This window comes from Lipotes vexillifer, unplaced genomic scaffold (genome assembly GCF_000442215.2).
Source record: "Lipotes vexillifer unplaced genomic scaffold, Lipotes_vexillifer_v1.1 scaffold12, whole genome shotgun sequence".
Taxonomy (NCBI): Eukaryota; Metazoa; Chordata; class Mammalia; order Artiodactyla; family Lipotidae; genus Lipotes; species Lipotes vexillifer.
Genome location: NW_006796716.1, coordinates 2,875,749 through 2,884,680, shown reverse-complemented (window position 1 = coordinate 2,884,680; position 8,932 = coordinate 2,875,749). Strand labels below are relative to the sequence as shown.

General features: G+C 58.9%; 1 protein-coding gene across 1 annotated transcript in view; it reads right to left on the bottom strand.

Moving 5' to 3' along the window:
* Positions 1-8,932, bottom strand: part of SRRM3 (serine/arginine repetitive matrix 3) — a 33,803-nt gene that overhangs the window by 9,152 nt on the left and 15,719 nt on the right. The window contains exons 4-10 of the mRNA XM_007468890.1: positions 8,822-8,902; positions 8,313-8,342; positions 7,795-7,857; positions 7,631-7,666; positions 5,349-5,399; positions 4,704-4,808; positions 4,178-4,355 (exon numbers count right to left, since the gene is read on the bottom strand). Coding sequence (XP_007468952.1) covers positions 4,178-4,355; positions 4,704-4,808; positions 5,349-5,399; positions 7,631-7,666; positions 7,795-7,857; positions 8,313-8,342; positions 8,822-8,902 — 544 coding nt within the window. The remainder of the gene's footprint in view (positions 1-4,177; positions 4,356-4,703; positions 4,809-5,348; positions 5,400-7,630; positions 7,667-7,794; positions 7,858-8,312; positions 8,343-8,821; positions 8,903-8,932) is intronic.

The window sequence follows — 8,932 nt, the reverse complement described above, 5'->3', positions numbered from 1 at the left end:
GGTGTGCGTGTGTGTGTGTGTGTGTGTGTGTGAGAGAGAGAGAGAGAGAGAGAGAGAGAGAGGGGGGGGGGGGGGGGGGGGGGGGGGGGAGAGATGACCAGGAAGAGACAGAGAGACACGGGGAGAGAGACAGACAGACAACAGAGAAACAAAGAAACAGAGGCAGAAGGAAACAAAGAGAGAGGCAGGAAGACAGAGTGGAAGGTGGACCCAGACAGAAGAGAGAAAAGCTGTTTAAACAAGGGCTATCAGACTGGACAGATGGGGTGAAAGGGAATCATGCATTTAAAAGGGAAGGCAACCACAGATTGAATTTGGAGGATTGGCTCAGCCTCAAGTCAACTCCTTTTCCGTGTCCCCCGCCCCCCCACCCCGCCCCGGCTTCAGCATCATTTTAGCAAAATTTATCCTTCCTGTCTTCTGGCTTCATCCTGGAAGAAATGCCAAGATGCCCCTTCCTATCCTGACTGCCCCACCGCAGCCGTGGTCACTGCTCTTTTCTGGGGGTCGGGAGTGGGGAGGCTGGTATGAGGCAGGTCAGGGAGAGTCACAGGCACCTCTTCTTGGGGTCATTCTAGGCTCCCCATTAAGTGATGAGATTTGAGCCCAAGGCAGCCGCCAGAGACAGCCCGGGGGCCTTGCTCGGGAACCTCCCCCACCATCCTCACCAAACAATGAGGCTTCCTTCAACGCTTCAGATGCTAGGGGCAGGTGCAGCCAAGCAGGTGCAAACCCTGCACAGCCTTTCTGGCCTATGTGCTGGGAGGGCAAAGCTAGCACCAGTCTGTGTTCTTGGGGGTGGGGGGAGGCAGGTGAGACCGGATGGAAGGACTTGTCCCGTGAGGTCGTCTTACTCTTCCGTCCCACGTTGTGTGACTTTGAGCCACTCCCTTTCCTCTCTGTGCCTCACTATTTATTTCCCTACGTAGTGTGTGAACTGTGAGGGCGCAGGGCTCTCTGGGTCTCTGAGGCAGCAATTGTGTAGAATCGGGAGAGTTGGGAGCATGCCCTTGACATCTGGCGGGGTCCTCAGGGGGAACCCAGGAGCTGAGGCAACCAGCAGCCACCTCCCACGTCCTCCTCCCCTTGCTCAGGGCTCCTGGAGTGTGTTTTCTATTGACAACTCTCCCACATCTTGGGATCTACCTCTAAAAAGCTGTGTGACCTTGAGCTTGTCATTTGACCTCTCTGAGCCACAGACAGCAGTAAGCAGCAGAACCCAGAAATCCCTTTGGGGCTCAGCCCTGGCCTGGGATGGGACATCTAAGAGATGTGTTGGGACCTAGCACCCTGCTGGCCTCAGTCTCAAGCCCAGGATGGACTTTTTCTCTTGCCCGGGAATATCTGGCTTTGAAGCCCTCACCTGAGTTACACTCTATCAGGTGCCTTCAGCTCCCTCCTCTGGGGCCTCCCAAGGATCTGAGGCCTGGCAGGAAGGGCCTGAGCAGCCATCTTATTCTAGATGGAACTGAGGAAGCTCAGGGCTCTGGGAAGCAACCTGGGTGACCTGGGACAAGTCTCTCCCCTTCCCTGGGTCTCCCAGCTTCTCTCCAAGGTTCCTCATAGACTGAGACACAGAAGCACCATCTGCACCACTTTTGTTCATTTAAAAGCTGAAGCAGTCCCGGCTCATGCCCCGGTGCTGAGGAGCGGGCTGGCTGCTGCCGAAGATCTGGCAGGAGCTATTGGTGTGGGAGTCGTGTTTTTAAAGTTATTTTCCCTTTTAAATTCTGATTACAAAGGAAAAAAAATAGAGAGAGACATGTATATGACTAATGTTCACTTGAGATTCAAAAACCATCTCTGCATTAGGAGGAGATGTTCCCACAGTAACACGCACAAAAGCAAAATTCTAGAACAACAGAGAAGGTAGAAAAAACAAAAAACAGAGAGATACTTTGCATTTCTGTACGTTACCAAAGGGAAAAAAGAAAGCAAAGAAAAAAAAAAAAAAGGGAAATACAAACAGAAACAAAATAACAGGAAAAGTTACATAAACTTCCCCACCCTCTTCCCTTCCGGCTAAACAAGAAATGGAATCACAATATTACCACGTTTCAAATGGGAGGCTAAAAAAAACAAACAAAAACATAGACGGGGTTAAAAAACGGTGAGCTTTTTCTTTTCCCATTTGTTTCTCTCTCTCTTTTTCTTTTTTTAATGGTAGCGTCCAAGAATACCACCCCACCCTCCAGTACTTTTTTCCCAAAGACATTTTTAGTTAATGGCCGAGTCTGTGACCCCAGCCCCTATCTCACCTCCCTGGAATGAGAACTAGTCTCATTTTGCTCCTCAGAAAGGATCTGCAGGCCAAGAGGGGATCAGGTGAGGGTGAGAGGCCTGGGATGTTCTGAAGTCCCAGACCTCTTAGGGCCCAAAGGGTAGGGAGAGGATTTGGGGAGCATGCTTTTGTGAGAAGGGTAACAAAGTGCTGTCTTCTAGAAAACTCCCAGGGCGATGCCAAATTTGGTCCCATTTTTGGGGAGGGAGACAAGATGGCTGCCGAGGCTTCCTCCCTGAGGCCAGAAGCTAGGCTGCCTTCCCTGGCTGCTCTCTCCTGCGGTTTACTTAGTCCCTATGCCATTTTGTCTGCGCAGGCCCTGGGCCCTTGGGGGGTACTGCTCAGGCCTCCAGGGCAGAGGCGGGTTGGGAGGGGAGGGCCCTGATGGCGAGAACCTGCATTTCTGTGCCTCTCAGAGGATGTGGAGTTCCCATGAGAAGGTGTTTGGGGCACTGTGCTCTTCCGGCTCTGTGCCCATGGGGGGTCGGGGACGATGTCTTCTAGGTTTGCCCAGATTGGGCATCATCTCTGTGGCGTGTGGCACCAGTCCCCGTCCGGGCCGCCCTCAGCTACCTCTGTGAGCCCTCTCCCACTCCTAAGACAGGTCCAGGGATATGGGAGGGATCCTCCCCATGTGGCCCAACGAGGTCCCTTGGAGCTCAGGTGCCTGGCACCCTGTCCAGGTGGGGCAGTCTCAAGACAGGTAATGTCGTTAAACAAAAATTGATCTTGAGACTCAGAGCTTTTTGTCAGCTGCCCTTGACTTTCCTCCCTGAGGCCTTGAGAGTAAGGGTGTTTGAGAAAAGAAAGGGAGTGAAAGGAAACAGCCAGAAATCAAAATGAAACTGACCAACACGTACATGTTTGCTGCTGAGACCTGAGGTCTGGGGAGGGGCAGACTCCCCCCCTTCCTGCTGAGGCTCCTGGGGCAGCCTGGAGATCTGGGTGGAGGGGGGGAACCTGCAGGCCTGCTCACCCCCATTCCCCTGTGCCCATCCAGTGTCCCTGCCAGCACTGCAGTCCCCTCTCCCTGAGGGGACTCTACCCTGGACTCTAAGACTGACAAAAGGGGATGTGGGCCTCCCCCGCCTCCCGGGCCTGGGAGAGCCTCCCACCCTGGCACAGCTCATCTACCTGGGAAAGGCTTGGTCACCACACCTGCCTGTGGGTCTCCAGGAGTTTATTCGCCTCCTGGGGTGGAGGGTGGGGACAGTATCTCTGAGGGAGCAGTGAGTGTGCTGGGAGATGCCTTAGGAAGGATGGGCCATGGGAAGTGGAGCCCACAGATTTGAGACACCTGTCCAAGTGTGGGCAGTGCCCGGGAAGGGACAGATTTTCCTCGGAGCAGGGACGTTAGAAATGCAGCTCTGTGGCAGCAAGGGGACTGAGATGGGGGAGGGATCTGGGAGAGGGGCTATGAGGGGCTTGAGGGAGGGCGGGCTTTCCAGGTGGGTAAAGGACTTTGTGGGGAGAGGGAGGCTTAGGGCCCAAGTGATGCCCCAGGGAGGTCCTGACTCTTGAATCCTGTTCCCGATTGCGACTCCTACCAGTGTCCATGCTCCCTCCCACCCCAATATGCCTGGGGGAAGGGAGGCAGGAGGCCTTGTTTCCTTTCCAGCTCTCTACCCAACTGGCTGAGCGCCCCTGTGGTCAGCCTTCTCTGGCCTTCAGTTTGCCAAGGTCAAGGGTGCAGGAGCCCCTCACCCTGACACCAGCATTCCTGGCCGCTCGGGTGCGGGGAGGGGCGCCTGGGAGGGGGGAGCGGCCGGCCCCGCCCCCGTGACGCACTCACTGGATCCTGCCCCGCGGCGACCCGGCCCGACCCAGCTCCGCCCCGACCCAGCTCGGCGCAGCCCGCGCGGCGCGGGAACCCTCTGCAAAGCCAAGCGTACGTACATCGAGCGAGCTGTGCGCCGAGCCGGGGCGGCCCCCGTGAGCTCCGCTCCGCTGCCTGCTGCCGCCGTTCTGCTGGGGTGACCCCCATCCGCTGCCGCCGGACGGGGAAGGAGACCGGCTCCCGCTGGACCGCTGGCTGCCCGTCTTCCGCCCGTCGTCTCGGTGCTCGGGACTCAGCCTACATGGGGGGAGCCGGCTTGGGACGCCCCGTGTGCAAGCGGCCGGTGCCAGGCTCGAAAGGCAGCCCTACCCCCACCCCCGTCCCCCCACTGCGCCGGGAAACCCTGGCATGGAGAGAGCAAGGCCCCAGCCCTCACACTGCCTCGGTTTCCATTCAGGGTCTGGGGCGCCCTTGGGCATGGGCAGTAGCTCAGCCCTGGTAAATTTCTACCCACTGCTGAGCTGCTGTCTGTCAGCCCCGCTCCCCAGCCCTGGGGATGGGGGAGTGTTTAAACTGCAGGTCCCCTCCCTCCAGCGGAAAGGGAGCTCAACCGCACCTGAGCGCTCCCAGTGGCCCGGGGCCTACCTGCTGGGTGATCTGGAATCACTGTAATGGGAGGACAGTGAGGGACTGTGGGAGCTGCCGCTGCTGTGGCGATGGGACCTCCGGCCTGGGGACTCTGCATGTGTCCTGGGAAAGAAATCAGGCTGTACTCAAGTTCTGCCCCACCTCCCCAGGGGGGGGATCCCTGTGAAGCCCTGATGGAAGCCTCTGCTGACCTCCCTGCCCCCCACTGCTGCCCCCATAGTCTCCCCCCAGCCCCCCAAAATAGTCTCTTACGAAAATAGCCCTGTCCATGCTGGGCACAGAGTTAGTCCATGTGGTCATTTGTCAGAATTAGGAAAAAGGCGTCCTTTTCTGTAGACAGTCCCAGCCCCCCAAGACCTCACTCGCCCCTCAGTTGGTGTTCTTGTGACTGGGATGTGGTGGGGAGGGGGGCGGATGCAGGGGAGTCGCAAGGACTAAACTTGAAAGGACCCTGGCCTGGGAGGCCACAGGTCTGGGTTCCAGCTCTGCCACCGACTCATGGGGGCTCTTGGCTTCCTCTCTGGGTCTGAATTTTTCCTTCTGGGCAGCGGGGGACAACATGAGCTGTCTTCAAGGGCCTGGTTCTGTGATTCTAGAAGGCCAGGTTTTCTGGGGGTAGGGAGAAGGGTGGAGGGTCCTCACCTCTTCCTTTCTTTGTTCTTCTCTTTTCCTTTGCTCTTGGGGCTTCGAGATCTACAGAAAGCAGAGGCTGCTGTGACAGCACAGCCTGAGCCCTGAGCTGGCCGGGGGAGGGCGGGGCCTTCGAGCTCTGGAGCTGGCTGTGTCCAGGTGCGGATCTGAGATGTGTTCCTCTCTTGTACCTGAGACTCCCTGGCTGGCGTGGGCTTGCCCACCCCACCCCACTGCTTTTGTCCCTTTTACTCTGCCAGGCCTTATTCCCTCCCTTCTCCTCTAAGTCCTGGCCTGGATCACCTCCTGCCTGGGCCCCAACTGCTGTTCCCTCTGGCAGTGCCGTAGGGGATGTGGCTATGGCCCCAGAAGGAGGGGTGACCTGCCCTTTCCTTCTGGCATTGGTCTTGGGATAGGCCCTCTGATGAGTTGGTGGGGGGGCTCTGGAGCTGGCTGTGTCCAGGTGCGGATCTGAGATGTGTTCCTCTCTTGTACCTGAGACTCCCTGGCTGGCGTGGGCTTGCCCACCCCACCCCACTGCTTTTGTCCCTTTTACTCTGCCAGGCCTTATTCCCTCCCTTCTCCTCTAAGTCCTGGCCTGGATCACCTCCTGCCTGGGCCCCAACTGCTGTTCCCTCTGGCAGTGCCGTAGGGGATGTGGCTATGGCCCCAGAAGGAGGGGTGACCTGCCCTTTCCTTCTGGCATTGGTCTTGGGATAGGCCCTCTGATGAGTTGCCATGGGGGGGGGGGGGGCCCTCCACACCTCATTTGCATCCCCTGTGCCCCAGGTTCCCTCAGATGGGGCTTTCTAGGGTAGGGTCCAGGCCTCCTGCCTCTCTGTCCCCTGACTGTGGCCCAGCCTTGGGCCAGCTCACCAGGGGTTTAGGAAAGAAATGCTTTCCCTTGGACATGATGACCTTCCTGCTTTGGGGTTACTCAAACCCCATCTCATCTCATCCAGCTCTCTGGGGCGAGCCCCACAGCCCAGCTCCTTCTGCCTTTGACAAATGGACTGAGAAGTTTCTGATCAGGCTTCTAAGGTCTCACCCCTGTAGGTCTCTCAGCCTCACCCTCCCTGATGCCACCAGATTCCTGCTCAATCCCTCTAGTCCTGAACAGATGCCTCCTTCTGACCAAAAAATGAGGAGATGCTAAGAAACACCAGAATGTGTTTCACACAAGAGCAGAGTTGGGTGGGGGGCAGGCCCACGAGTCCAGAGGTTTGGGTTCTAGAACTCATGCTGCCTGCTTTGGGCCTCAGTCTCCCCTTCTGGAGCTGGTCTGGCCCTAGCTCACCTCTAGGTCTTCCCCAGGACTGATGGGAGCGGGACAGAGGATCTGTGCAAGCGGTTGGTGACCACTGGGGGGCAGTAGGGGCCCACACTGACCCTGAAGGACCGGAGGGGGCTTCAAGGGGGCTTCAAGGGGGAGAGATGGGAAATTGGAAGGACAGGAGGAGGTGTTTGTTTAGGCTCCTCCCCCACCTTGCAAGTGGCCGTGGGCAAATTCTCACTGCGGGAATGGGACCAGGGACTCTGCCCCTCCCCAGGGCTGCTGGGAGGAGGTCTGGCTCCAACGCCAACAGTGGGGATGTGACTGCCCCACATGGTCCTTTCTTCCGTGCCGAGTTTTCTACTACTTTCCACACCCCTACCTCTGCCTGGGTTCCAGCCTTACACCTCCTCTCCCCTCTGCAATCCATCCTGAACAAGTCACTGTCCTGCTCAGAGCCCCCTGCTGGCTCCCAGCCCCACCTGAGTGGAGGCTTCATAGCCTGGCAGTCAGGCTTGTTGGGGGCTGTTACCTGTCGCCCAGAAACTCCACCTGTAGGCATAGCCCGCTCACTCCGTCTCCTATCCACTGAGCCGTCCTAGCTCAAGAACGTCCTTCTGCCTGTCATGCCCTTTCCGTGCAAACTCGGGGTCCTGATGCTTCTGCCTTCCCAACTGGCACCTCCACGGCTGCCCCCCTTGCACACTGGACCAGTATACTGTGTTGTCTGGAAATTCTTGGGGCCCCCAAGGCGAGGCTGACTCATGGGGCAAGCAAGGGTTGCAGTTGGCCTTCCTCCTCCGCCCCCTCCCACACAAAGACAGTCCCTTCCCCCCCCCCCCCCCCCCCCCCCCACTATCCAGTCCCCTGTCTGGCTCTGGGGAGGAGTCCCTGGAGTGGGAAGATGGAGCAGGACAGGACCCTGGCGACACCCCTCCCATCATGGCTTCCTCGGTCCCTGCAGGGGGGCACTGGCCTCTGTCCACATCCTCCTGTCCTGCCTCCAAAGGGCGCCACTCACCTGTGCCGTCTCTTCCTACGGGACCCAGAATCAGACCTGTAGGGCCATAAAAGGGTTCTCTTGAGCATGCCTGGGTGGCCTGAGGACGGGATCTGCACAGCATTGGTCATGGCGGGGCTGGGGCGGCGGAAGTGTGAGGAGGCCCCAGGGGCAGCCGAGGGTACCTGTCTCGGCGGTGTTTCTTCACATTCTTCTTTCTCTTGCGCAGGGGTGAGGAGCTCCCACAGCTGCGGACACAGTGGTGGTGGGGGGTCTAGTGAACTGGGGCCCCGGGATGAGGGGCGGTGGAAATAGCTGGGGAACCCTGGGTGCCTGGGGCCTCCAAGCTGGAAAGGGGATTCCAGGGCTTGAAGCCAACTGCCATTGTACAGAATGAATCGAGGCCCTGAGGGTCCATAAGGTCCCTAAGGGTAGTTGATGGAGCTGCCTGTGTTGTCCCCTCGTCACCTTTCCAGACCTCTGGGCATTGTGAGCAGGACTGTTTCAAACCCAAAGGTTAGAGGCCCCAATGATGGAATTTCTGGCCTCTGTGGGGAAAAGCTGGCATGTTGGCCCTGTCCAGGGTCCAGGCCCTGAGGTGGCAGGTCTCCAGCCTCTGGGGGATGGCCTTGGACTCTCTCCCACCCACAGACATCCTCTCCAGGCCCAGCCCGTCCATCGCTGACCCGCCTTCATTACTGACCTGCACTCGGAGTCTAGTCTCCTCTTTTTGCTGAGGGCCGGGGGAGAAAGAAGGGGAGACAGACAATTGGGCGGGGTTAGCTGGGGCCCCAGACATCGGCCAGGGTCTCACTTAGCACAGGGGAGAAGGCACACAGAGACGGGGAACCACAGATGACACCAGCCAAACGCCCCCTGCCCTGGCCACTCAAGCTGGTGGTGCAGGCAGGACCCCTGGGGAGGGCGCTGGGGGATGAAGAGCAGGTGGGCCGAGGCGGTGGCCGGGGGAGGGCTGTCCAGTTCTGGGGCAGGTGAGTGCCAGTGGTGGGGGTGGGTACTCGGGGGGAGGGGCCTGGTGAAGGGGAGGGGCTCTTGGGGGGCAGCGCAGTGAGGGGGAGGGACTCAGTAAGGGCAGAGGGGTTCAGCGAGGGGCGGGGCCCACAATGAGGCGTTGGCGCCTTGCCAGCCGAGGGATGGGCTCCTGGGGGCCGCACCGTCCTCCCGTCCCCGCTGGCCGGTGGCAGCTCTTACCGGCTTCTCCGGTGGCCGCCTTTCTTTTTCTTTTTCTTCTTGGGAGGGGGCGACGCCGAGCTGCTGGACCAGTGCTTGGTCCTGGGTGAGAAGGGTGGGGGGGGGCAGAGG